Raw genomic sequence first — 23,534 nt, 5'->3', positions numbered from 1 at the left:
ATCATCATCATCAGCCCATACATGTTCCTACTGCTGGGACACAGGCCTCCTATGAGGGTTCAGGCCATAATCCACCACGCTGGCCAAGTGCGGGTTGGCAGATGTCGCATGTCGTCAAACTTTTGATTCTTGGACATGCCGGTTTCCTCACGATGTTTTCCTTCACCGTTTTGTGTAGTGTACATATACATTGAATTACCATAATGTATTTTCATAAAAAGTCAAACAAGATAACTTATACTATTATCGATACTATTTTTCAGTTTTTCGGTTATTTATAATAATCTAAACACATAAAATTCTCGTGCCAAAATGTTAGTTACCATATTCCACGGAACAACTAGCCCGATTCTCATAAAATTTTGTGCGCATATCGGATAGGTCTAAGAATCGCATAACGTCTATTTTTTATACCCCTAAATGATAAGAGTCAGCCACAACAGCGTTAGCCGGGTCATATCCGGTAGCATGCGATTGAAATATATTAATTACCATAGAAACCGTTCACCCATCATACACGCAAGTTTATTTATTGATGTAAAATATTTTCTTTTCGCAGATTCATGGGTCAAATGTGTAGTTCTGTGCCGCAATCACTTTTAACATTGCGACCAGAGATCACAGAGGTGGCTGCAAGATTGTCCACGTCATTTTTTATTGAAACTTTTATCCATGCTAAAGAAAAGGTATTTATGTTCTATGTGATACACTTCTAAGTAATAATAATCACTACATAGTATAGAACAAAGTCACTTTCTCTGTCCCTATATCCCTATGTATGCTTAAATGTTTTAAACTACACAAGGGATTTGATGGGGCTTTTATCGGTAGATAGTAATTCAACAGGAAGGTTTATATTATGTATAATAACATTTATTAAACTACTCGAATTTAACGCGTATGCAGCCGCGGGCAAACCTTACTGACACATAATATGTAATAGTATTCGACTAAATTTTAACTTCAATCTATGTCATTCTTAAAATCCTGTTCCACTATGCTTTTGTTATATTGAAATAGGTATTATAACTAAAATATTGACCAAATTCGCAGCCAACAATGGTGTCGTGGGTGGAGTTAGTGACGAAGCAGTTTAACGCGTCCGCCGCCGCGTCTGAGTGGTTCTTGGGACACATGGCGGATGACACGTGGTGGCCGATGCAGGTATGAGTCTCAAGATTTGAAGTCTAAAAATAAAATATTTTTTATTCATAACTATCAGACATTGAAGATATCTTACTATATGTAAATTAATATATTCATATATTTGTTTTCAGGTGCTTATAAAATGTCCGAATCAAATGGTTCGGCAAATGTTTCAGAGGCTATGTATGCATGTCATACAGAGGCTAAGGTAATATAATGTTTATGGTTAGAATAATATAATAATTTCTAGATTCCTTATTACATGTTTAATGTGATGTTTGTTTCAGGTCTAGTCATTGTGCGCTATACCTACAGGGTATGGAGGAAGGCGAGGATAGTAGTAAATTGGGTGAAGCGAGTTGTGTTACTAGGTTTATAAGGATGTTGTTATCATTGGTAAGTTTTATAATATATTACGTTTCTGCAAACTACAATTTAAAGATTATCATCTTTTTATGACTTAAAACATTACCGAATTTCATTATAAATTTCATAACTCGACCTCTTTGATGCTTTCTATTATATATTTCTTTTATATGTTACTTGTTAAAAAAATCCATTAATTAATTGGTATTATTTAACAGATGGAGTCAGGAGCGCGGTCCCACTTGCGCCACCTGACGGAGTACTTCAGTCTGCTGTACGAGTTCAGCAAGATGGGAGAGGAAGAGGGGCGGTTCATGTTGCGGGTCAACGCCATATCGAGCATGGTTAATTTTTATCTCGGACAAAATTCTAACACGGTACGTTGTCTTATCTCTTCTACAATCATATTTTACATATAGGAAACATACTCTTTTGTATGGTTGTAATGGATAAACTTAAAAATCACTAAAACCAGTAGTAAGGTTTATTATTCGTGAATGGGTGCTATATTTTTTATTTGTATCGACTTTTATTATATACTTTTGTCTTAGTTTAAAGTTGGCGAGTACCTAATGTATAAAATGAATAAAGTACATCTTAAAAAATAATATATAACACGTAATCTGCTCTATTGTGTGCTGAAAAGTAATGTGTTGAGCTTCGGATTCACGGTAAACATTTTATGAGCATTGTTGATCAACTCTTGCTCAACATATGTTGCTGTAAACTTTGAATGTTGTCATACTGCATACATATTGACTCTACTTTGTTGCTGAATAAACGTTTACATATCGGGCAACCGAGCTGGTAGCTCGCCTGAGGGTGAGCGATAACCACCGCCCATGAAAATTTATGAATGAATATTGTGTCCCAGGTGGAGTCACCGACCGAGGAGGCGGGCAGCAGCGGCAGCGGCAGCGGCAACAACGAGTCGGGCGGCGACAAGCTGCGGCCCGGCGCGCTCGACAAGATGGTGGCGCTCGTGGCCGGCCTGCTCGAGCGCAGCCGCGACGCCGCCGGCCAGCTCGCGCTCGGCGACAGCGACGCCAAGGCGCTGCTGCATGCCAAGGTGCGCAACTGAATAGTGGTACAAAGTAATACGCGATACCTAATAGCGTAATACTTCGCGTATTATAATAGCGTGTTATAACCTAGTTGTGTAGTGAAACGTTTCATTTTAACATGATCAATGTTAACGTATTTTAACTTTCTTATTGTTACCAAATTTTAATTTTAAAGTTTCCTGAAATTCTTTATTTGTATTATATAAAACGTTTTATTTGCAGGGGTTTCCCTTTCTCTACCAACAAACACGAGACTGCTTGAACTTGCAGCAGACGCGCTCGCTGATATTTGCGCTCTGCCGATGGAACGAGCCGCTCGCACAGAAGATAGTCCACATGATATTTCAGGCGATTGCTAAACACTCTGAAGTTAGTCGTGTTTTATTTGGGTTAACAGTACTATTTTAATAGCATTTATCTTTAAAAAAGTTTTTTTTTTAAAGATATGAAATGTGACCTGTTCTATCTAATCTAGGGAACTTGGCTTTAGTAGTCTTATAATTTTATGTTTAGTTAATTTATTTATATATACAGACTAATCGCAATAATTTTTGCATATTTACCAATGCTCGTTTGTAGCTAGTCTACTTCAAACGCACGTACACTTATAGATTTAATGATATCGGGGTGTTTTTACAGAGCTGCGGGCCGTTTTTTAAGTTGATAACGCTGCTAGTGGAGGGCAGCGGCGGCGGCAGCGGCGGCGGGGGCGGCGGCGCCGGCGGCCTGCCCTGCTTCACGCAGCTCGTGCTCGCGCGCCTGTGGGACCTCGCCGACGTGTGCCCGCACGCCGCGCTCGAGTGGCTCGCCATGCAGGTGCGCACACTCTGCTTTGGTCGTCGAATTTGTCCTTATTTATGAAAGTTGTAGTAGTTATATATTTGTACGTGAATAAGGAAATTTCTAATGAGAAGTAATTAAGAACATTCATTTTTTTTTGTACCTAGTGGCAAAATATGCTTTATTCATAATAACTAAAATAAAAATAAAAATTTATCTAATGAAAATGGTTCCGTTTCAATCGTCTGACTAGACACACACGCCATAGAATACAACAACATGTAATACACGTCAGGTGCCACGCAACAAGGCGGCGCACGCGTGGGCGCTGCGCACGGCGGAGCGGTGGGTGGAGCCGCAGCTGCTGGCGGCGGGCGCGGCGCGGGTGCGCGCGGCGGCGGCGCTGCTGCTGGTGGCGCTGGTGCCGAGCCAGCACTTCCGCGCGGGGTACGCGCGCGCGCGCCCGCACTCGCACCACTCGCCGCACGCGCCGCACTCGCACCACGCGCACCACGCGCACCCCGCCAAGCTGCCCGACACCGCGCACCACACGCTGCACCAGGTGACCGCTACACTGCTGATATATACTTCCCGTTAGGAAAGGGGAAAATATATATTCATAGAGCATGTCAATTTCGTATTCCAAATGGGTAGTACTGATCGATTTATTTACAGTTTGAAAAAAAAAATATCCTTGTAAAGTATAAATGATTGTATTTAAAGTATTCTATCAACGTTAAATTTAATAATTTTCCATCAGCAATTTTAATGAAGTGCTCAATTGAATTGTAAGTGTGTATTCATCACAAAATTAATTATTCCGTAATATATTACATAAAAGGTATTTTGATAAAGACACGGAAAAAAATTACAACTTTAACTTTGATCACAAGGTATACACGATGTTATTGGGCAAGCTAAAAGCGGCCCGCAAGTACACAGACATTGCGGTGCACGGCACTATGAAGCTGACTGCGTACTTTGGTGTCATGTCTTACTGCGTCGTCAGCAGAGTGGAAAAATTAATGGTGAGTAGATGTAAATTGGATGATGATGGAGACCGCCTCCTTGGTACAGTGGTTAACGCGTGAGCGTAGAACCGAGGGGTCCTGGGTGCAATTCCTGGTGGGGACGCACAAAAAAAAAAAAAATGTCTCGGTCTGGCAGGACACAGAAGGCTGATCACCTACTTGTCCCTAAAGAAAATTGATTTAGATGTAAATTGATTTTCTTACTTGCATAAATAATTAACTTATTTTTGCTAGAAATATATATATTTTTTATCAATACATGTTAGTATTGTAAATAAATTCCATCTGAAATTTTTTTAATTTATATAATAAAATACTTTTATCGCACAGTTCGGGCAATACTTCATGGACCTGTGGGACCTGTACCATCCGGGCATCTCCGAGCCGTCGGTGGCGGTGCATCCTAACAAGCAGGCGCTTATCACCTTCTGGCACACCGTGTCCGTGGATTGCCCGGAGAACGTGCAACTGATCGTTTCCAACCCGAGGGTCATAAAGCATATCGCCTTCAATTATATACTGTTAGTATTACTCTGATAGAAATACTTGAAAAAGATATCTTATTAAAAATAATTTCTTAATGGTCCACAAAAAAGAATTTAAACTACTTACGAGATTACTACATAATACTCTTGCATGTACAACATTTCTAAGAAAATTTAAATTCCTCTTGAAGTTGACACGGTATGCACATAAGTTAAACATATTAGGTAAAAATGTATAATAATTAGCCAAACTTAGGGAAGGAAAAATAAAATATGCGACCCAAAAACAGTAATAATTTTTGTAAATATGAATGGTTCCTAAAGCTTTATTTTTAACTGGTCATCACACTTATAAACGTAACGCTATTTCGGTGCAGCGCGGACCACGAGGACGGCGAGGTGGTGGCGTACAACCGCGCGATGCTGCCGCCGTACTACGCGCTGCTGCGGCTGTGCTGCCGCCGCTCGTGCGCGTTCGCGCGCACGCTCGCGCAGCACCAGAACGTGCACTGGGCGTTCCGCAACATCGCGCCGCACTCGCACCTCTACCCCGCCGCCGCTGACGAGCTGCTCAGGTACCTTGTACTTCCTGTTGCAGTTACTCGACACTAATTCATGATAATCTCGTCATAGATAGATATACTAATTTTAACTTGGGACGATTTTAGTGATGCTCAGTTTGCAATGATCTTTTTGGGCTCACACCAACACACACTTCATACAACTTTACAATAAAAGTAAAGTTTTCAATTCAGATTGGTACATTTGTAAACAAAGGAAATGATAACCCGGTGTAAAAAACATTTCTCCAATGTGACATACACAGTTGAAAAATGTTTTTTTTTTCAATTTGTGATATGAAAATTGCTGTGGGAGCTCTCGCGAATTTGTCATGTTAGTTTCTACACTAGGATACTAATAAAGTATCATTCACGCGCGCAGGCTGGCGCGCATCCTGGCGGCGCGCGGCGGCACGAGCAGCGCCGCGAGCGGCGGCGCGGGCGGCGGCGCGGCGAGCAGCGCGGCCGGCGCGCCCGAGATCGACGAGCGCGAGGCCGCCGCCTTCCGCCGCAGCACGCTCGCCGCGTACCTGCAGGGTAGGCGTACCGCCGTGCCGGGGGGCCGTTCGGGGTGGGGGTAGGGAATTGTAGAGGAAAAATAAAACAATTTAAAATAACTAATTAACAAAGTAATGTTAATCAGGCGTCGCTTCAATAAAGATTATATTTATCACTTTTTAAAGCTAGTTTTATCAATGAAATCCGAGAAACAAACGGACACATTACTTTGACAATAGCGTCTGTGTATAGGATATGGAAAATGAGATGTTGGATAGACAATAGAACGGCCCCCGCAATATCTTTGTTGGACAGTACAGAGTTGTATAAAATGTTGATATAAGTTTTTAACATTATAGGACTGAACGGGCGAACGTCGTGGACCACGTTAATATCGGCGTTTTGCACTCTGGTAGAGAATGGGGACGATAGACTTTATGTTGTCTATAACGGAGGATTGCAGATGACTTTTGAAGTAAGATGTTGTTTTTATGCTTTGATTTGCTTTAACACATTTTTTTGTGATCTCTGGTAATTAGCAGTTAAATTTATTAAACTTGGGAGTCTTTAAATTATTTAATCATGATAACTATGTTTTATCGAAAAATCTTTTGTCTTGGAAACAAAACAATTTTGATTGGATTTTGCACAGAATACATTATTACATTATTAAAAACAGCTCGACGTTTCGAGTGTGGTCACTGACAGACTGAAATGTTATATGTATTGAAGATGATCCAAAACTGTCACTTATGAACAATTTCTACCTTTTCTCCAATAAATCGCGTTTAACATCCTTTTAAATTTTAAAAATTTCTAAATGTGTATTCAGGAATATTTTGTTTATTTTAATATTAAATCGTGTGGTAGGCGTTACACAGTCTGCACGCGGTGTACGTGGAGGGGGGCGCGGGCGGCGCGGGCGGCGCGGGCGGCGCGGGCGGCGCGGCGGGCGGCAGCGCGGGCGTGCGCGGCGAGCTCACCGCCGCGCTGCGCTGGGCGCGCGCGCTCTGCCGCACGCTGCGCACGCGCCGCGAGCCCAAGGAGGCGCGCGCGCTGCTGCTAGCCTGCAAGGTAACCTCTCGCAAGGAATACTATATACTAAGACTTAAATTGATATACAAAAACTATAAATTAAATGCTTCGATAATTCCTTAATATTATGATTTGTAAATAGGACTGGCCAGAGTGCGCACGTCGACTGCTAACACTATTAAACTTGCATCAACGCTCCGCGCTGTTACCGCAAGCTGCTCTAGGCGAGTATTCTTAATTACACTTATTATATAATTTTAAACTGTCTTCAAATGTGTTTGTCAGAATTTAAGTTGAAAGAAACAAAAGTTTAAGCCAAATCTAATTCTGACAAATTGAAGGCACTTTTGTTGAAAATAAAAATAACTTGTTAATAAATGTTTCATAACCTCTGTTGTGCGCAACGTTACAGGCGTGCTCCGCGAGCTGGTGATGATAGGCGGCGGCGCGGCGCTGGGCGCGCTGGTGCCGCTGGCGGCGGGCGCGCACGCGGCGGCGCGCACGCCGGCCCGCCCGCGCCTGCGCACGCGCGCGCACCCGCACTGCGCGCCGCCGCCGCTCTACCGACCCTACCACCGGTTCATAGGTGCGCTCCGCGAATTTTTATTTTATTTCATTTATCTAGTGCGCTTTTAAGAGTAGTAAGAGGTGTATGGAGATTTGGAAAGATTATTAATTCTATTTCAGCAAATTGTTTGATTTAAAGAGTTGTATTATTCTATGGAACTGCATACAGTTTGTCTACTTATGCAATTATTTCATACAACAATAAAGGTATGTAAGTACATATTATTACTAGTTAATTCATTGCATTCTATATTGATACAATAAAAAAAGTGGTTAATTGTTAGGTTATCTCTAAACATGAATTTATGAAATGTTATTTTAACAGACACGTGCTGTCGAGTAGCGCGCAGTCAGCGCTGTATGTCGGAGCAATTGGTGCTATTGTCAGCATTGTGCGCGCTCGAAGCGGTTCCACTTAGATTCAACTATTTCGCCGCTTTCTGGAGGGATATTGCTAACACACCGGTACTTATATTCTTATTATTACTCACTGTTTTAAACAATTGTATGTGTGTGTTAATATTTTGTTTATCTCTTCTAGGCGGACGCAAAACTGGAAGAAATGCTCCTAGAGTGTAGCGTGTTAACGGAATATATTGATGCAATCCTTTTAGATGAAAGAGAATCTTTAGAAGATCCCACCATTTACGAATTTATGCAACATTATTATCCCAAGGTAAGGTTTTCAATGGAAAAAGATTGCAAAATGTTACCAGTGCGTAAATAATATGGACCAGTTAAAAGAGTGACGCATTTATACCATACACACACAAGTATACGTTTTTGTATTACATTGAATTGACCAATCGGTGGAATTGTGAGTAGATAATTATTAACTGAGAAGAAATCTTGGTAACGATTAATTATTATGAAGCGCTTAACAGAAATAGTAAACTGTACAACGGTGTCGCCCAACTAGGTGTGCCAGGTGAGCGGCGGCGGCGCGGGCGCGGGCGCGGTGGAGGCGCTGGCGGAGGAGCTGGGCGGCTGCGCGAGCGGCGCGCTGCTGGGCCCGCTGCGCGCGCTGCTGCTGGCCAGCGCGGGCCCGCTGCCGCCCGCCGCGCTCGCCGCGCTGCAGCGGGCCGTCGCCGCGCTGCAGCTGCGCTCCTTCTCGCTCGAAGGTGAGTGGCGCTGCGTGGCGACATTTTTTATAAATACGGGGTGTTCTATGCTCGATGGAACTTTAGTTTTTACTTTACGTAAATAATAAACATAGAGAAATTTCGTAAAAATTCACACACACGTGGTTAAAATAATATTTTCTAAATTTATTTTTAATTAAGTTAATTTAATGTAATGTTTGTATATGATTGATTTAATTAGCAAATAATGTCTATATCGGTGTGTGAGTGACATGCGATTATAATATGTTCACAGAGGAAGAGACCGCGGAGGGCGGGGCGAGCGGGTCGGGCGGGGCGAGCGGGTCGGGCGGCGGCGGGGGCGCGGACGGCGCGGTGGAGGCGGCGCGCTGCCACTCGGCGGACGGCAGCGACGCGGAGGACGCGCTGGACGACATCCCGCCCGACTCGGACGACGAGCCCGAGGACGCGCCCGCGCTGCCGCCGCCGCCGCAGGGCGCCGAGTACATCGCGCTCGTGAGTGCCACTTCTTGTGTTCACTTTGCTTTGTGCGTTCCTTCTAGCTGATGGGCTTCGTCGATATCCTTTCTTATTCCAGTCAGCCCACGAATGTTCTCACTGCGTAGTAGAAACAAAAGTGAAGAGGAGATATTATAGTACGCACACGATGCCAGTTATTGGATACACGAAACTACGTTTCGTAAGCTTCTTTCGTCGTATAAATTACCTAAAAGCGCTATATTTTTAAATTTACAACTTTTATCGAAATGCCGTGTACATTTTGTGCTTGTTACAATACTTCCAGCCACAATAACATTTCACATCCACTATCGCTGAGCAGGCTCTCGTCCCCATTGCAGGTGAAGGAGGCGGTGCAGGCGCTGGCGAGCCGCGCGAGCCGCGGGCGGGCCGCGCGCGCCGACTGAGTGTCGCTCACCCCGTGGCGCCTCACCGCGCGCACGCTCAACATGTTCAACGTGTAGACTCGCTCCCGTCGCGTACCCGTTACGTTCCTGTCGCGTACTCGTCGCGTACCCGTCGCGTAACCGTTACGTACTCGTTGCGTACCAGCACTGTACCCGCCCCGTCGTGCACCCCTCACATACCCGTCATGGTCTCCGTGTGAGTGCTTCACAGGCACTATCGTGTAACTCCGTGTAATCGTTTTATCAAATCTACAATCTACATACGCCGAATAAATAAAGAGGGCGTAACAGAAATGTCCATCACGGGTTTTTCGCGTTATCTGCACGTAAGTGGGACTTTGGGCAGTACGTCTGTCAATATATAACGTATATGTTGGACATTACTCACGAGTCTACGTGTGTTTAGAGACTTTCACGTGACAAATTAAATTTGTGACTAGATGTTTTTGATGTTACTACCGTGATTAAAAGACTATCCAAAGCTAATTGTGAAAAATACTACAATTTTATAATTTATATTGCTCTGAACAATAATTTGTTATGGCAAAACTATTATTACCCTTGCTTTTCTAATATTGGAACTCTGAATTCACTGTTACGTTATATGCATTACATAATAATATTCGGGTGTCACGCTATCTGCTATACATAGCAAGACAAACGCGCACTTATACATATATACTAATACATCTCCAAATGGAAACTGATTGCTCATAATGAGTAATGTAAAGTACGAAGTGTGGTACATGGACTTTGATGACATACCGAGTCCAATTTTATATCTCTTAGAGTTAATCTGAAAATTTATGTACCTATTTTTCATTTTCTGTGAAGTGTGTGTTTATTTTATATCTTAATTGATATCAGTTTGGCCATTCTGAAAAACAAACTCCTCCTGGAGTCTGTTTTTCAAAATAAAGTGAAAGTATATCGAGGTTGCACGAACTTCAGTTTGTTATTATCTTCGTATGTACGAGCATTCGTGTATTTTGCGGTAAAACTTAGTTAGTTACTCGCTATTAACGGCTAGTGCAGCGATTTTATTGGTTATTAAATATATTTATCACAATTTTTTATTGAATTAAGTAAATTTAAGTGCGTTGAGTGTTGTTTTAGATGGCGCTTTATGTGTTGCTTAAATTGATATTGCGCCAATTCTGTTGAACGTGTTTGAACGAAGGAATTGTTTTTGTATAGTTTATGTAAAATTTAATTTTGTACATAATGATGTACAATTGGTGTAAATGTATGCTACATTCCATATCCCACATCACAATATGCAATACGAGAGTTATTTAGCCATGACGAGACAATGGATGTACGTTATGGCCAAAATAGGCGATGGATTATTATTGGTTTCGTCTTACATGTGTGTTTATTGCGAAATAAACGTATTATTTCATGCCAAAATTATAGTACATTAATTTCGTTTATAAAATACTGAAAGTTCATTTTCGCGTGCTTTGGCCACCTTCACCCACAAGGTGAAGCGTGTTTAATTCGGCATCAAGTAATGCACAATGCACACGAAAGTCAACTTTAATGTACCTCACACTTGTATAATATTATAAATAGGCATACAGTTAAAAAATAAAATTATGAGTATTCGTCATTATTATTTTAGATATAAATAACTATCTAAAAAAATTATATGTTTATTTTCGCAATAACCATTCTTATTTTCCATATTTCGTACAGTCTTTTCTTTGTTTTACCCGTCAGAAACAGCTGATATATATAACTATGAATAGACTGTACTAATTTTTAAATTCTATGTATTTAAGTTCGGAAATTTCGCATTCAATCAAAATTTAACATTAAAGTGTTTCGATGTACCTAATTTCAATTTTACTCTTTTAAGACTGTTTTGGATTTAAGTTTTAGGATGTATATTATGAGGAGATCGTGTTTGTAGAAATAGTTGGTAAATTTTATCATTAACTTTTATATGCTATATCCTAAAAACAGTTGTAGTATTTTCAAAATATTTTTTAGTTCCGAATAACTTTTCGAAGAGAAACATTATCTTCTCGATAAGTCCTGTGTAGGAATCTCGTAGTTTTCATATATATTATTTTAAAATTATTAAACTAGTTCAGTAATTATAAACACGTACACCGTAATAACACGTGAGGAAGAGTGGTTTCGTTATTTGGTTACTGAAGTTGGTAAAGTATTGATAGATAATAGAGGTTGCTCTAAAGCTATTTGGTTTTCGCAAATTGCTTCGTCAAAATTGTGTTACGGCTGTGAATGATTTCCTAGTTTAAGTGTGTGTGTGTGACCTAAGTAGAATGTAAAATTGCCTGCTTAGATAATCCCAGTACTAATGAATGTATGATAATTTTATACCTATCGTAAGTTTTACACCCGTCCAAACACCTTTATTCATTTAAACCATCGCGATTTTAACCTAGGCCAGTACCAACGTATAGGGTATAAAATAATATGATAAAATTTCGACATAATTGTAAACTCGTAAATTTGTTGTTATCGATGTGAAAAACATTTTTAAGTAAATAAATAATAATTAAGTAATTTAATTAAGACGCTGGCAGTTCATGGAGTATTTTTTGTTTTTTTTTTATTCATTATTCGATGGTTGAAAAATCGGTAGTAAAACCAAAATAGATATATGATTTGTCTAAATTTTACGTTTTAAATTCGTATCAATAATTAACATGGTATTTTTGTATCGATTTTAAAAAATATATTGATTAACGAGATAAAGAAAAGCTGTCTACAGCGTGTCGCTTCTATTAGAAACTTTTAGAAAATTGCTTTACACATTTTTGTACATAGCTCAATATGAGTATAATATATTTTGTACATCTATGTTCGCATTACATCTACCGTCATTTATATTAGTTATGTGCGCTGTTCTTCTATTATTCTGATTGCGATCTTATGAACGATGCGTATGGTAACAATTACACTGCCGAGTTATCTTACCGAAATATGTCTTTTTATAATGGCAACAGACAAACAATTCGTATCGTGCATGCGTAAATTGTTCGGTCTGTTACTTTATATCCCGCACCTATGGATGTCAACGTATTCATTATCTTCGTAGAAAATCAGGATCGTTCTGTTATAGTAATAAAACTTAAAATTAAAGGCGTCTTATTTTATCTAAAGTAAGGAAAGTACAGTACTAGATGATATAAGGCTTGCGTTAACCGAATCAAATCGTTGGGTAGCGATGTTTGTATGAAAGTTACGGAGGCGCAAATCTACTGTAAAATGCGTTAGCGCAGAGTCTTGTCATTTACATATAAATATAGCGGATAGCATTTTTAAAAATCCATAAATAATTAGGAATCGTATGAAGCAATATTAGTCGGTTTTAAATGTTTATCTAAACGTAATAGCTATTAAATAATAAGCATTTGGATGTTTTGGATTGTTAGAGTCACTGGTCGATTTTCTAAAAGGGTTATGATGTAATGTGGTGCTAACAATCAGAGTTGAGTGGATGGTTAATGAGACAAAATGTATATTTAATTTTGTCCTGATTTTAGAGCTTATTAATATATATCTAACATTACTATAGCTACACTGTAATTATCTTTATTTTAAGATTTAATATTAATTTTCACATAAATTGTGCCGCAACATATAAGCTTTTCATAGTATTTGCGGAATATGACCTTGTATAATCGTTTGTGTATTATACTTAGTGATTTGTAATAAAAGTTCAATTTAATAAAACTGTGTTACTATAATTCATTTGTAAAAATTAAAAATACTGTAAATCGGACTGGAAAGCCAAAGTAAACAGTATTTTATATATTTGTTTATTATTTTTCACCCACAACTCTTAATAATAATAATACGGGCTCGTTTTCCGCAACTCGACGTCAAGCGCCTATTTTGCGTGAAAGAAAAGGAGGACCCACAACTCTTATAATGATGTTTCGATGTTCATTGTTATTCAAATTAATGGGATGTCGAAAATTAAACAGTAACATTTTTAAAATCAGTTTTATTGCTTTGCTGTTGCTAGATAATTATTTACATTGTTGCATTATTTTACTTTTAATTTCAGCAGGGAAAATATCAATGGAAGCTTTTGCACATTGTAAACAATAGGATTTACAATAAAAAATACTACATTCTTTACTAATACATACTACTTTGTCACACAATGCACAGTCTGCTCCGAGAACCATTATTTCTCCTCTTCCTGATGGACTGAATGGATCTTTCATAATATAGCTGCTATATTTCAATTCTATATTACGAGAGAAAGGTGGACTAGTTCCTTTATAATGTGCTTTTTCTTGGAGACCACAGCTAGTACAAGTGAAATCATAATGCATGGGGGTCTCATCTACTTTTTGTTTGGTTGTTTCCATTGTTCTACAATTATAAAACGTGGTTAGTCTTTACAATCATTTTATAATGACTTACACAATAAAAGTATAATATTTTATTGAATTGAATTATGAAAAACAATTACATAATATAATGTACATTTGCATTTTATAATACTCAATAATACCCACATGTGCTTGTCTGATCTCTTGTCACACTTGAGTCTTGTGGTCCGTGTTATTCAGTTTTAGGGACTTCTTTGGGAGCTTCCATTGGCCACCAATCAGGTTTTACAGCTTCTCCTGAATAATGACCAACATTTAGTATTTTGTAATCAATTGCTTCCTTGATTCTCAAAAGACCTAATCCATAATTCTTTACGATGCCCTTTAGTTTACCCAAACTCAGTTTAGGATTCTCACAGGCTATTATTTTTAAATCCTTTTCTAAGTCTTCCTCAATTACATTGGTGAATTTGATGGGCATTATTCGCTTACGAACAACTCCTGTGTGATGTACTCTAGCTGTGACCTCCTGCCCGATGTAACAACCTTTATGGAAACTGACTCCATGGAGGTAATCACAGTTAACTTCTAAAGGAAAACTTGTGCCTGGTGGCAAATCATCAGCACCTTCACTTACTCCCAACTTATACCTTAAATATTTATAGCCATCATCACTTTGTTCAATGGCTACATCATTTCCAATACTTGCTACTATCTCAGATCCACTCAAAGGTGCCGCTGCTATTAACCTATATCCTAGATCAGACAATCTAGGGTCTTTGTATATGTTTACCTCACTTTTTGTATCTACATTCTCGTTTAACATTGAATCTGTTGGAGTGATTATATTCCAAAGTCGAAACTGCTTATTTACATCTTCTATGGATACTTTCCGTCTCAATTTAAACATTTTTAAATGTTTCTCAAGTAAATGTGCAATTTTTTGGTCACATTCCAAGATAAAAGAGTTTTCATCATCCCATTTATGTATAAGAGTGTCGTATAAAACCTTGCCTTTATTATTTAAGAACATAGCGTAAACAGATTTAGCACTCTCTTCAAAATGTCTCATGTCATTTGTTATGAGTCCTTGCAGGAAAAGTGAGGCTTCACTCCCAGTAATTTTAAGTAAGCTTCTATTATGAAGTGGGTACAAGATTTTTTTAGGAGGCTCTTTAACATTATGAACGAAACGTAAATATTGCTTTACATAATGCGGCTTATGAAAATATTTATTTACCTGATGAAGTGAGATCATAATGCCTATAGTTATATATCATTGAAATTATATTTTTAATATGTATTCTCAGTTTATTTAATACACTTAGTGCTTAAAGACTTGCAATATTCATATATTTAAAAATCTATTACGATATGCCTGCGCCTTGCTATGATTTTAAGTTTCAATTATCAAAACAAAAATTGACATAAGACATTTGACAATGACAAATGACATTCATAACGAGTTTATTTTTTATGGTACTTACGTAGGTTTATTTTTGCTTAAACTATGTTGCATGAAGAATAATTGGAAAAAATCAGAATGATTACTCACATTAGCATGATATTAAACCATTGAGAAAAAGTTTTACGATATTTCTGATCTTTTTCTATCATATCAAATTGGAAGCATTATGCATTATTTTTTTTTGATGCCTACACAAATTTAGCATCCCATCCAAGGATTTTTAAAATATAAATAACCTTAATCGATAGGTATGTGTAATTCCACAATAATTTTTGTTCAGTCGCCTATAGGTTTTTAGTTAATAATTTTTTAAACAAAAAATGCACCTTAGCACCTCATTTACACTCATTTAAACTGAAACTGATTATTTTTTATTGTTAGGTCAGTATTGGTCTATAGATTTGGTTTTTATATTGCTTATTTAATTGTTTGATTAGCAATTATAAATAATTTATCACTGGCGCATGCGTTCTACGCAATTAGCTTATATCATAGCGCGAAATTTAAAATTTTCTTGTTATTGTTTTTATTGCTTTAATACAACTTACTAATAATAATTTTTTTTTGTTAATACTGGATAATTAAGTTATAAAGATGATGTTGGGATGGATGGTAAATAAATTAAATTAAACATATCCTTTATTAAAAGACATACACTTTACAGTAACAACTCATTTTAGGCATTTCACGTAGGGACATGAGGAAACATATATTTCATAGACAATGTATAAAAGTATGTATATGTATGGTCATCTATTTCTAATAGATTTATTATATAGGTACATATTATAGTAAAGTTACATAGGTATATATTAGGTAATGTTTAGAACTTTTATGGACGAATATGTCCATTATAGTATAAATTACATTAATTATGAGCCCTGAGCATTTATTATGAACAATTATCCTTGGCATGGCAAAGAACATCGAATATATTTTGAGCGAATTTTTAAATCTAACACATGCATTCAAACATATTAAAAAGTTTTGAGCATTATACTTAAGCAAACATTACATTTTACTTTAAATGGTGGCTGTGTATATAATACAATTTTAATAAGGCATTTAGAATATAAGCGCTCTGAATAGATATATTACTTATAATTGGAAAATTAAAATTAGGTCATAATTATTAATAAAAATATAGTTTAGGGCGATGTGGTCATTTCAATAGATTCCTTAAATGCAGTTTTAACGGGCGTAACTTGCAATGAGGCCGGCGCCGTGTCCTGGCCTTGTTCTATGGAAGCTGTCACTAACTCCGTCGTAACCGTTGGCTCTGATTGGATAGATACGTTATCTCGTAATTTACTTGGAGAATTAGATACCACACGCTTTGTTTTCTTCAGATACGGTGTTAGTTTCTGTAAATTATGAAGTAAAATATTAAATTAGTATTGATAAATATACTACTAACTAGCCAGCCGACTCAGCTTAGGCACCGATAGGTCTTGGGATAAAAGATTACATGATTTATAGTGGTACAAGAATAAAAAAAAATAAAAATTCTAGTTAAAATCGGTTTAAAATTCATTACCCGCTCCAACGACACAAATTCTTTGGTAATTAAACGAAAGTTGCTGTTTTTTTTAATGAAAGGCAAGAATTTTTATGGTGAAAGTAAAAAATCACATTCTCATACATAATTCTTTTCAGTTATGCTTTTAAGCAAAAGTTTTTGATAACGTTATTTATATTATCTTATAATATTTTTTCATATACTATGTTAGCTCATCGCCTCTTATTCCTTCTAATGGTATATACCAGACTACATATTTATTATATATCACGTGTAGTCTTCCGATATCAATGACACATCATAAAGTAGTTAAGTCATGAGCATTACATTGTTTGGATCTTTCAAATAGACCCCGGTGCGTCGCACGCGGAAGTCCGGCGCGGCGAGGCAGCGCGCGAGGAAGAGAGCGGCGGCGCTCGCCCAGCTCGCCCAGGCGCCCGCGCTCGCCGCACGCGTCGCCGCCGCGCGTCCGCCCCACGACCATGTTGCGTTTACCGAGCGCAATAGGTATTGGTCCACGGATGAACAGCTGCGATTTTAAAAATGTTATACCTAAGTATATTATGTGTGTACAGCTTGAAGGTCAGCGTTAAATATATAGGAATAAACAATAGACGAATATATTAAATGACTTTTATTTGGAGAAAAACTATTAGAACCTAAAACAAATCTTTTAAGCCTCCTCCGCTGGATTTATTTATTAAGTTCAGGTTTAATATATATCTAAGTCCTATTTAACTATACTGCTTGCGCTAGGTACGTGTATGCAATTTATGATTTAGAATTAAAAAAAATATACCTATAAAAATACAAAAAATCATACTTACGTCGTTGCATTTGTGACGTTGTAAAACGCTGCACAGAAGTCTTGTATTCCCATATTGGTTCTGGCAAAACTGTGTCCAGTCAGTCCAACCATTACGATGGCAAATATTAACGCAGGCGCTAATATTCGCCACGGCTGCTGGAGACTGAAAAGTTATAGACCCAAAATAAAATATCTATATTAACAGATAAATTAAATTGGAGTTTATTTAATAAATACACACTTATTTAGGTAATAGCACAAATTAATTACATCATAATATAAACGATTGTGAAATTCCGTGATATAATATAATATCAATATTGTCAGAAGACTGAATAAAAGACCAAGTCACTCACCAAGTCCAAGTCACCCAGCGGTTTGATTGAATGGTTAAATGATAATTGAACGACTAGTTACGCTGTGCCACTGTAGGTATATATAAAATAAAGAAATACAACAAAATATTATTCTAATACATATAATTAAATTACCCAGATCTAGAGTGTCCTCCACCAGGACACATCGTAAATAAGGTAGCCCATGCCGCCGCGAAGATTACAGACACGACCGGAATATACTCAGAATATTGACAGTCGCTGTCGTGTCCAAACAATGTCCGAGAAGTGTCCAACACTATGCGTTGGCTTTCGTCAGCTGCAAAGCGACATAATTTTTTTAAAGGTTTCAATTACCTATTTAATATAATTAAATTGATGCTTTAGACAACAAACGGGGCTATTAAACACACAGGACAAATGTACCATGCTTGCAAAATATGTTTTTCCGCAGCAAATATAATTCAACAATCAAGCAATTTCTTACCAGAAAGTATATTGTCATCAATATTAATACTCGTCGAGTTCGTTCCGGTTTTGTTTGATTCCGTTTCATTCAATAAAGCTACGTCCCTTTTAACATTTTCAGTATGTTCTTCTGTAATGTTGTTAATAAGGATATCGAATTGAGCACTATTATTGGCAATTTTGTTGCTTTCATTGAGTAAACTTGATTTATTATCCACAAATGTAGGCGTATCGATCATTCGAAAAGCGAGTTGGCGTGGAAATAGTACGCAATTGTTATCAACCAATTCCATTGCATTTTGTAGGAACACGTAGTTTAGAATTCCGAACACCGCCGCCAGTGCATACAATATTAGATGCCATGCTAGAAACAAAAAAAATGGTAAGATTACAGAAGGAAATTATTTTAAAGTAACTTATAATATGTAACATTTTAGAAAGGATTGTCTAAACGCAAAATTAAAATTAATAACAAAAAATTTTAAAAGTCCTGACTATATTTTAAAGTAAAGGGGTCTCTGCATGTTATATCTGTTTCCCCAGGTACCGTTTCCAAACAACCGGGTAGTTTGGTTCTGGAGGAATTATGCGTTATGAAGAATTATTAAGAGATGAAAATAAAACCACTAAAATTCCAAATAATAGAAAAATCATTTTTAAAATGATAGCATGAATTGTATCCCACAATATGTGCCGCAGAGCACAGTTGTAGCCGCAACAAACCGGCCTCATTTGACGCATATATCCTGCTCTATATTGCCAGAGTATTTTTAACTTTTATACCCACGTTCCATGGTAATGCATATTACGTTGCGAACAATATTGTGATAAAATTTCCATTACCACTATCTATCCATAGGTAATTAAATGTTTAATTCTTCCAAGAATTAGAAACATAATTCTAAGTTATACCTATTGCTTTATTGCTCACAGTATTATTAAAGACAGCAATGTAATAAAATTAAATAAATGCATGTTTAAATTCCATCGTAAGTGTTGTTTGTAGAAAAGAGCTATTAAACTGGTGCAAATGTACGTTTATCGAATTCTGATTACGACTATTTATAAATGGGGAAAACATTTTGTGTGAGAAATTGTGTATAGGTACTTAGTTTTAACAAATACATTGTCATGAATGGTGATTATTACCAAAAGTAATTTATATACATATTACCAATGTTATTCGGTTTCAGTTAAAAATTAAGTAGATACGGTATCCTTAATGTCGATTTTTACATAATCTCTTAAACACTCTATGACGGGGTACTAAGATATTTTTTTTTTCAAATAAATTTTAAAAGATGGGGTTGAAGATGGCTAGATTAGTGTACCTTTCCAAACGTTAAGGTGCCTCGAGGCTCTTTCCTCCAGTTCGTAAGAATTATAAAGGAGAATGGTCATGTTGCTTTTCTTGCGTCACATTTTTATTCTGAAACAACAAACATTTACGTACTGAATACACTATATTGATGAAATATAAAAGGTGACTGATAAAATTCAGAAGAAACTCTTATTATTGAGTTTTATACGATGAGAACTCACAAGTCGCACATTAAAGTAGAATAGGGGTAGGGTAGGTAGCTCGAGTAACGCTCAATTTATGTCGACTGAATTCTTGTATCTCCTCTTTCCATCCAAAACCCGAAAAATAAAATATCTTCCCTTGCTATCTGACTCGAATTTACATAAAGACTGAATTCGCTTTATCTCATATCTATTGTGTGTGTTGAATCATCACTGGGCAAAATTTGGCAATGTTTAAAAAAATTTAGAAAATAATGTTTGTAAGATATATTGCGGGCAAAGAAGGGATCGTTCAAAAAGTATTATTAGTTATAGATATAGACAAACTATTTCCTCAAATCTACATTAGTCTACATAACGTTTAAGTATACATAGGCAAATGATTTTATCTGCATCCTTTTTACATTTGAATTTGAATTCTTAGGCAATATTTATTTTCAGGCTTGCAGGGCACACTACAATTGTATATGTTTTTGCTTTTATTTTGAGTTTAGGTACATTTAGTTAAAGTAACTCTCATATTATTATCATTTGCATCTAATTCGTATACAACGATAACAATGCTAAAATAATAGATGGTAGATACATACACAACATTTAAAGAGCTGTGGTCATAGTTCGCCAATTTGCCAAGGTCAACTGGTTCTATGAATACATACGTGAAATAAGTACTAACATTATATTCAAAGTAGCAAACTCCTAAAGCATTATATTATGTGTGGTACTACTGAATCTCTCATATTTTTTACAAAAAGTTTAAAACACTTTCTAAGATTAAATGAATTATAATAAATCTTATATATAAAATTCTCGTGTCACAATGTTAGTCTCTATACTCCTCCGAAACGGCTTGACCGATTCCTCTGAAATTTGGTAAGCATATTGGGTAGGTCTGAGAATCGGCCAACATCTATTTTTTATCCCGATATTCCTACGGGATACGGACTTACGCGGGTGAAACCGCGGGGCGCAGCTAGTATGATATAATATTATGAATTTTTGTGTACGTGCAAAAGCTATGTGAAAAATAAATATAATTAGACCAATACAACACTCATTAACAATTGTAAGTTCATAATTATAAATTATATTAATTAGTAACTATGGTTTAAAATTAGGTTTATATAATTATTTTCCATTATCTATACATTACAGTTATTTATGTTACAATATATATTAATTATTTTGTACTTGCTCGCAATGATTCAAGCATGCATAATCGAACCGCTAAGTAATTATTTTTATTGCACTAGTGGCCTATTATTGGCACATAAATGTATACAATTCTATTAAAATGAAAAAAATACTCAATAAATCTGAGTATATCGTATATCTCTATATAACATATTAACTATTCGCCCGTGGTGTATATAGCCTATGTCACTTATTTAAGTTCTCACTCAGCTTCCTAATGGTGAAAGAATTTTATAAATCGGTCCAGTAGTTTATGCGTGATAACGGTACCAACATACAATAGTATAAAAAGGTTCCTCTTTATAATATTAGTGTAGATAGAAATTTTAATTTATCAGAAAGAAAGAAAGAAAATACATTTATTTATACAAGGTAAAGTTAAAAAAGAATAATTTGATTTACAAAAAGATGAATAAATCTCGTATAAACGGAAGATCCACTCAGTGTATAAGACTCTATAGTAGGGGAGCCCAAGATGCTAAATGTGTATTTACTCGAGCGTTTCAGAAACCTATTGGAATTCGCAGATTATGCGATAGCAAGAAAAAAAGTCCTATAGTGTTTTCAATTTCAGCGGTGGAAAAAGGTTTTTGATTTTTTTTTTAATTATAAAAGAAAAACAGGGCTGTGGAAATACTCAAGCACGTAAGATTTTGATATTTTGAATGCTCTGGCATATCACTGAAATAAAATATAACTTATACTTACGATTTATGTGGTAATTTCGTGGCTACGAATAAAAGGTAAAATATAAAAAAAATATGACTCGAGCGCGTCAGAGAAAGATATTACGGGTTATTTACAACACAAAAAATCCAAATTTCGCTAATCTGACAATTTGAGCGTAACCTTAGAGAATTATCGATATTTTTTTATTTCCTGCGGCTCCTGTAGGCGCACCCACCAATATCAACTGCCCATACTTTCTGGAGGTACTTATTAATAGGTAAGGTACCTTCCATTATAATAATCTGACGCGCTCGAGTACATCCCAAAATCCCCTCTTGGGCTCCCCTACTACTAAGCCCATTAAAGGAACTTAGACTCTCCACTGATTATCACTTGCTGATTATCTCCGATTGAGGTGTTTTATTTGGGTTTGGGTCCCATTTTAGAATTTAGATCAAGTACCTATTAACCTAAAATGATAGACTATAATATATCGGTACAAGAACTGTGAAACCGGCAATAACTAACATATTTAACAAATAACAAATGAGGTATGGTAAGGATTTACTACTGCACTACAATACCTATAACTTTCTTTGTACCCAGATTCAATATAAATTATGTACTAAATAGTCCTCAATACCTGCTACATATTAAAGAAAACAATTTGCTTAACGAGTCTATGTCTGCGTCGAATTAAGGTGAATGTTACTAACTTGTGATTCATTAACTTGCACTATTAACACCTCAGACCTCTGAGATCACCTTAGGGGAATCAAATTTTATTTTGTAGGTAAATATATACCTATAAATACATATGAGCTTTGTAAATTGCATATGACGTTGGCCATTGGTATTTTGAATCGGGAATTTCTTTCTGAAAATAAAAAGCCTACTAAAATATTTTTTGTGTCCTCGCAACAACCTTCACAAAAATATAAACCAAAAATGGCAAAATCACCAGCAACCTCGCCTTGCGGCGGTGTTGATTAAATCTCCGGTGATCACACGGCCGGAGCCTATGGCAACTAAGTGAGGAACCTGAGGACTATCCGAATTCCGAGCGTTGTCCAGAAGGACTGCTTGTTGTATCCTTACCCTAATGGGCTTGACCGGTAAATTCAATCTCCTTAAATATTGTTTTTTGGTATTCAAAATATTATTATTCGTGCCTTTTGTGAAACGTATATTATATTATGGATTCTGCTGCTGTTTGTAATTAACTTCGATAAGAGTTTGTATTGGAAACAGTGGAGAGTATGTGAAGTAGATGCGAGTCTATAATGTGGGAATACTTTAATACAGGTACGCGGATTGCATCAAATATCGACGCAATAGTTATATTCAAGTCGATTGTATCGCGTCACCCAATGACGTAATTAATGTTTTTATCCCGTCATTGTTTGCTGTTTTCGAGTCTTATATTTTTTTACAATTATTAATTTGATTATTAAAATAATATTATTATTTGAAAAGGAAAGCATTACTGACTGGAGTGAAGGAATGGACTGGGAAGGGTGAGGGAAAGGAAACCGATATACATTCATATTGAATGAACTTCGGACGGGCTCTTTTTAAGTTGCAAGGTTATTAAATTGTGAGGTAAATCTATCTCTATACCTAGTCTTGCCATAAATATTGTAATAAAGAAAAAAGAAAATTGTTAACTGCAAATAACATTTATTAC

General features: G+C 36.7%; 3 protein-coding genes and 1 long non-coding RNA gene across 4 annotated transcripts in view; 2 read left to right on the top strand and 2 right to left on the bottom strand.

Annotated features, from left to right (window-relative positions):
- LOC119828711 (ubiquitin carboxyl-terminal hydrolase puf-like) overlaps window positions 1-8,739 on the top strand; it is a 20,183-nt gene extending 11,444 nt beyond the window's left edge. Inside the window, exons 20-39 of the mRNA XM_038350952.1 lie at window positions 558-686; window positions 1,054-1,164; window positions 1,278-1,354; window positions 1,434-1,542; window positions 1,731-1,889; window positions 2,387-2,581; window positions 2,799-2,945; window positions 3,216-3,392; window positions 3,652-3,918; window positions 4,250-4,384; window positions 4,718-4,908; window positions 5,250-5,447; window positions 5,815-5,969; window positions 6,290-6,405; window positions 6,801-7,004; window positions 7,108-7,189; window positions 7,378-7,551; window positions 7,858-7,997; window positions 8,074-8,208; window positions 8,452-8,739. Of these exons, the coding sequence (XP_038206880.1) occupies window positions 558-686; window positions 1,054-1,164; window positions 1,278-1,354; window positions 1,434-1,542; window positions 1,731-1,889; window positions 2,387-2,581; window positions 2,799-2,945; window positions 3,216-3,392; window positions 3,652-3,918; window positions 4,250-4,384; window positions 4,718-4,908; window positions 5,250-5,447; window positions 5,815-5,969; window positions 6,290-6,405; window positions 6,801-7,004; window positions 7,108-7,189; window positions 7,378-7,551; window positions 7,858-7,997; window positions 8,074-8,208; window positions 8,452-8,739 (3,189 nt within the window). The remainder of the gene's footprint in view (window positions 1-557; window positions 687-1,053; window positions 1,165-1,277; window positions 1,355-1,433; window positions 1,543-1,730; window positions 1,890-2,386; window positions 2,582-2,798; window positions 2,946-3,215; window positions 3,393-3,651; window positions 3,919-4,249; window positions 4,385-4,717; window positions 4,909-5,249; window positions 5,448-5,814; window positions 5,970-6,289; window positions 6,406-6,800; window positions 7,005-7,107; window positions 7,190-7,377; window positions 7,552-7,857; window positions 7,998-8,073; window positions 8,209-8,451) is intronic.
- A 221-nt stretch (window positions 8,740-8,960) lies between these two features.
- LOC119828441 lies at window positions 8,961-13,247 on the top strand. The gene is made up of 2 exons (XR_005287768.1): window positions 8,961-9,130; window positions 9,475-13,247. It is a non-coding gene; the product is annotated as an uncharacterized LOC119828441 (long non-coding RNA).
- Window positions 13,248-13,528: 281 nt separating this feature from the next.
- LOC119828781 (putative transferase CAF17 homolog, mitochondrial) lies at window positions 13,529-15,291 on the bottom strand. Its single transcript, XM_038351032.1, has 2 exons — window positions 14,049-15,291; window positions 13,529-13,902 (listed from the first exon to the last, which is right to left on the bottom strand). Exon 1 carries the CDS (start codon window positions 15,118-15,120, stop codon window positions 14,095-14,097), a length of 1,026 nt encoding a protein of 341 aa, XP_038206960.1. The 5' UTR covers window positions 15,121-15,291; the 3' UTR covers window positions 13,529-13,902; window positions 14,049-14,094.
- A 660-nt stretch (window positions 15,292-15,951) lies between these two features.
- LOC119828469 overlaps window positions 15,952-23,534 on the bottom strand; it is a 52,468-nt gene continuing 44,885 nt past the window's right edge. The window contains exons 2-7 of the mRNA XM_038350627.1: window positions 19,792-19,889; window positions 18,480-18,824; window positions 18,149-18,311; window positions 17,677-17,820; window positions 17,177-17,378; window positions 15,952-16,694 (exon numbers count right to left, since the gene is read on the bottom strand). Of these exons, the coding sequence (XP_038206555.1) occupies window positions 16,479-16,694; window positions 17,177-17,378; window positions 17,677-17,820; window positions 18,149-18,311; window positions 18,480-18,824; window positions 19,792-19,861 (1,140 nt within the window). The 5' untranslated portion in view covers window positions 19,862-19,889 and the 3' untranslated portion in view covers window positions 15,952-16,478. The remainder of the gene's footprint in view (window positions 16,695-17,176; window positions 17,379-17,676; window positions 17,821-18,148; window positions 18,312-18,479; window positions 18,825-19,791; window positions 19,890-23,534) is intronic.

Source organism: Zerene cesonia, chromosome 8 (assembly GCF_012273895.1).
Source record: "Zerene cesonia ecotype Mississippi chromosome 8, Zerene_cesonia_1.1, whole genome shotgun sequence".
In the NCBI taxonomy this organism is placed as follows: Eukaryota; Metazoa; Arthropoda; class Insecta; order Lepidoptera; family Pieridae; genus Zerene; species Zerene cesonia.
Note: the sequence above shows the minus strand (reverse complement) of the source record. Positions and strands in the feature narration are given on the sequence as shown.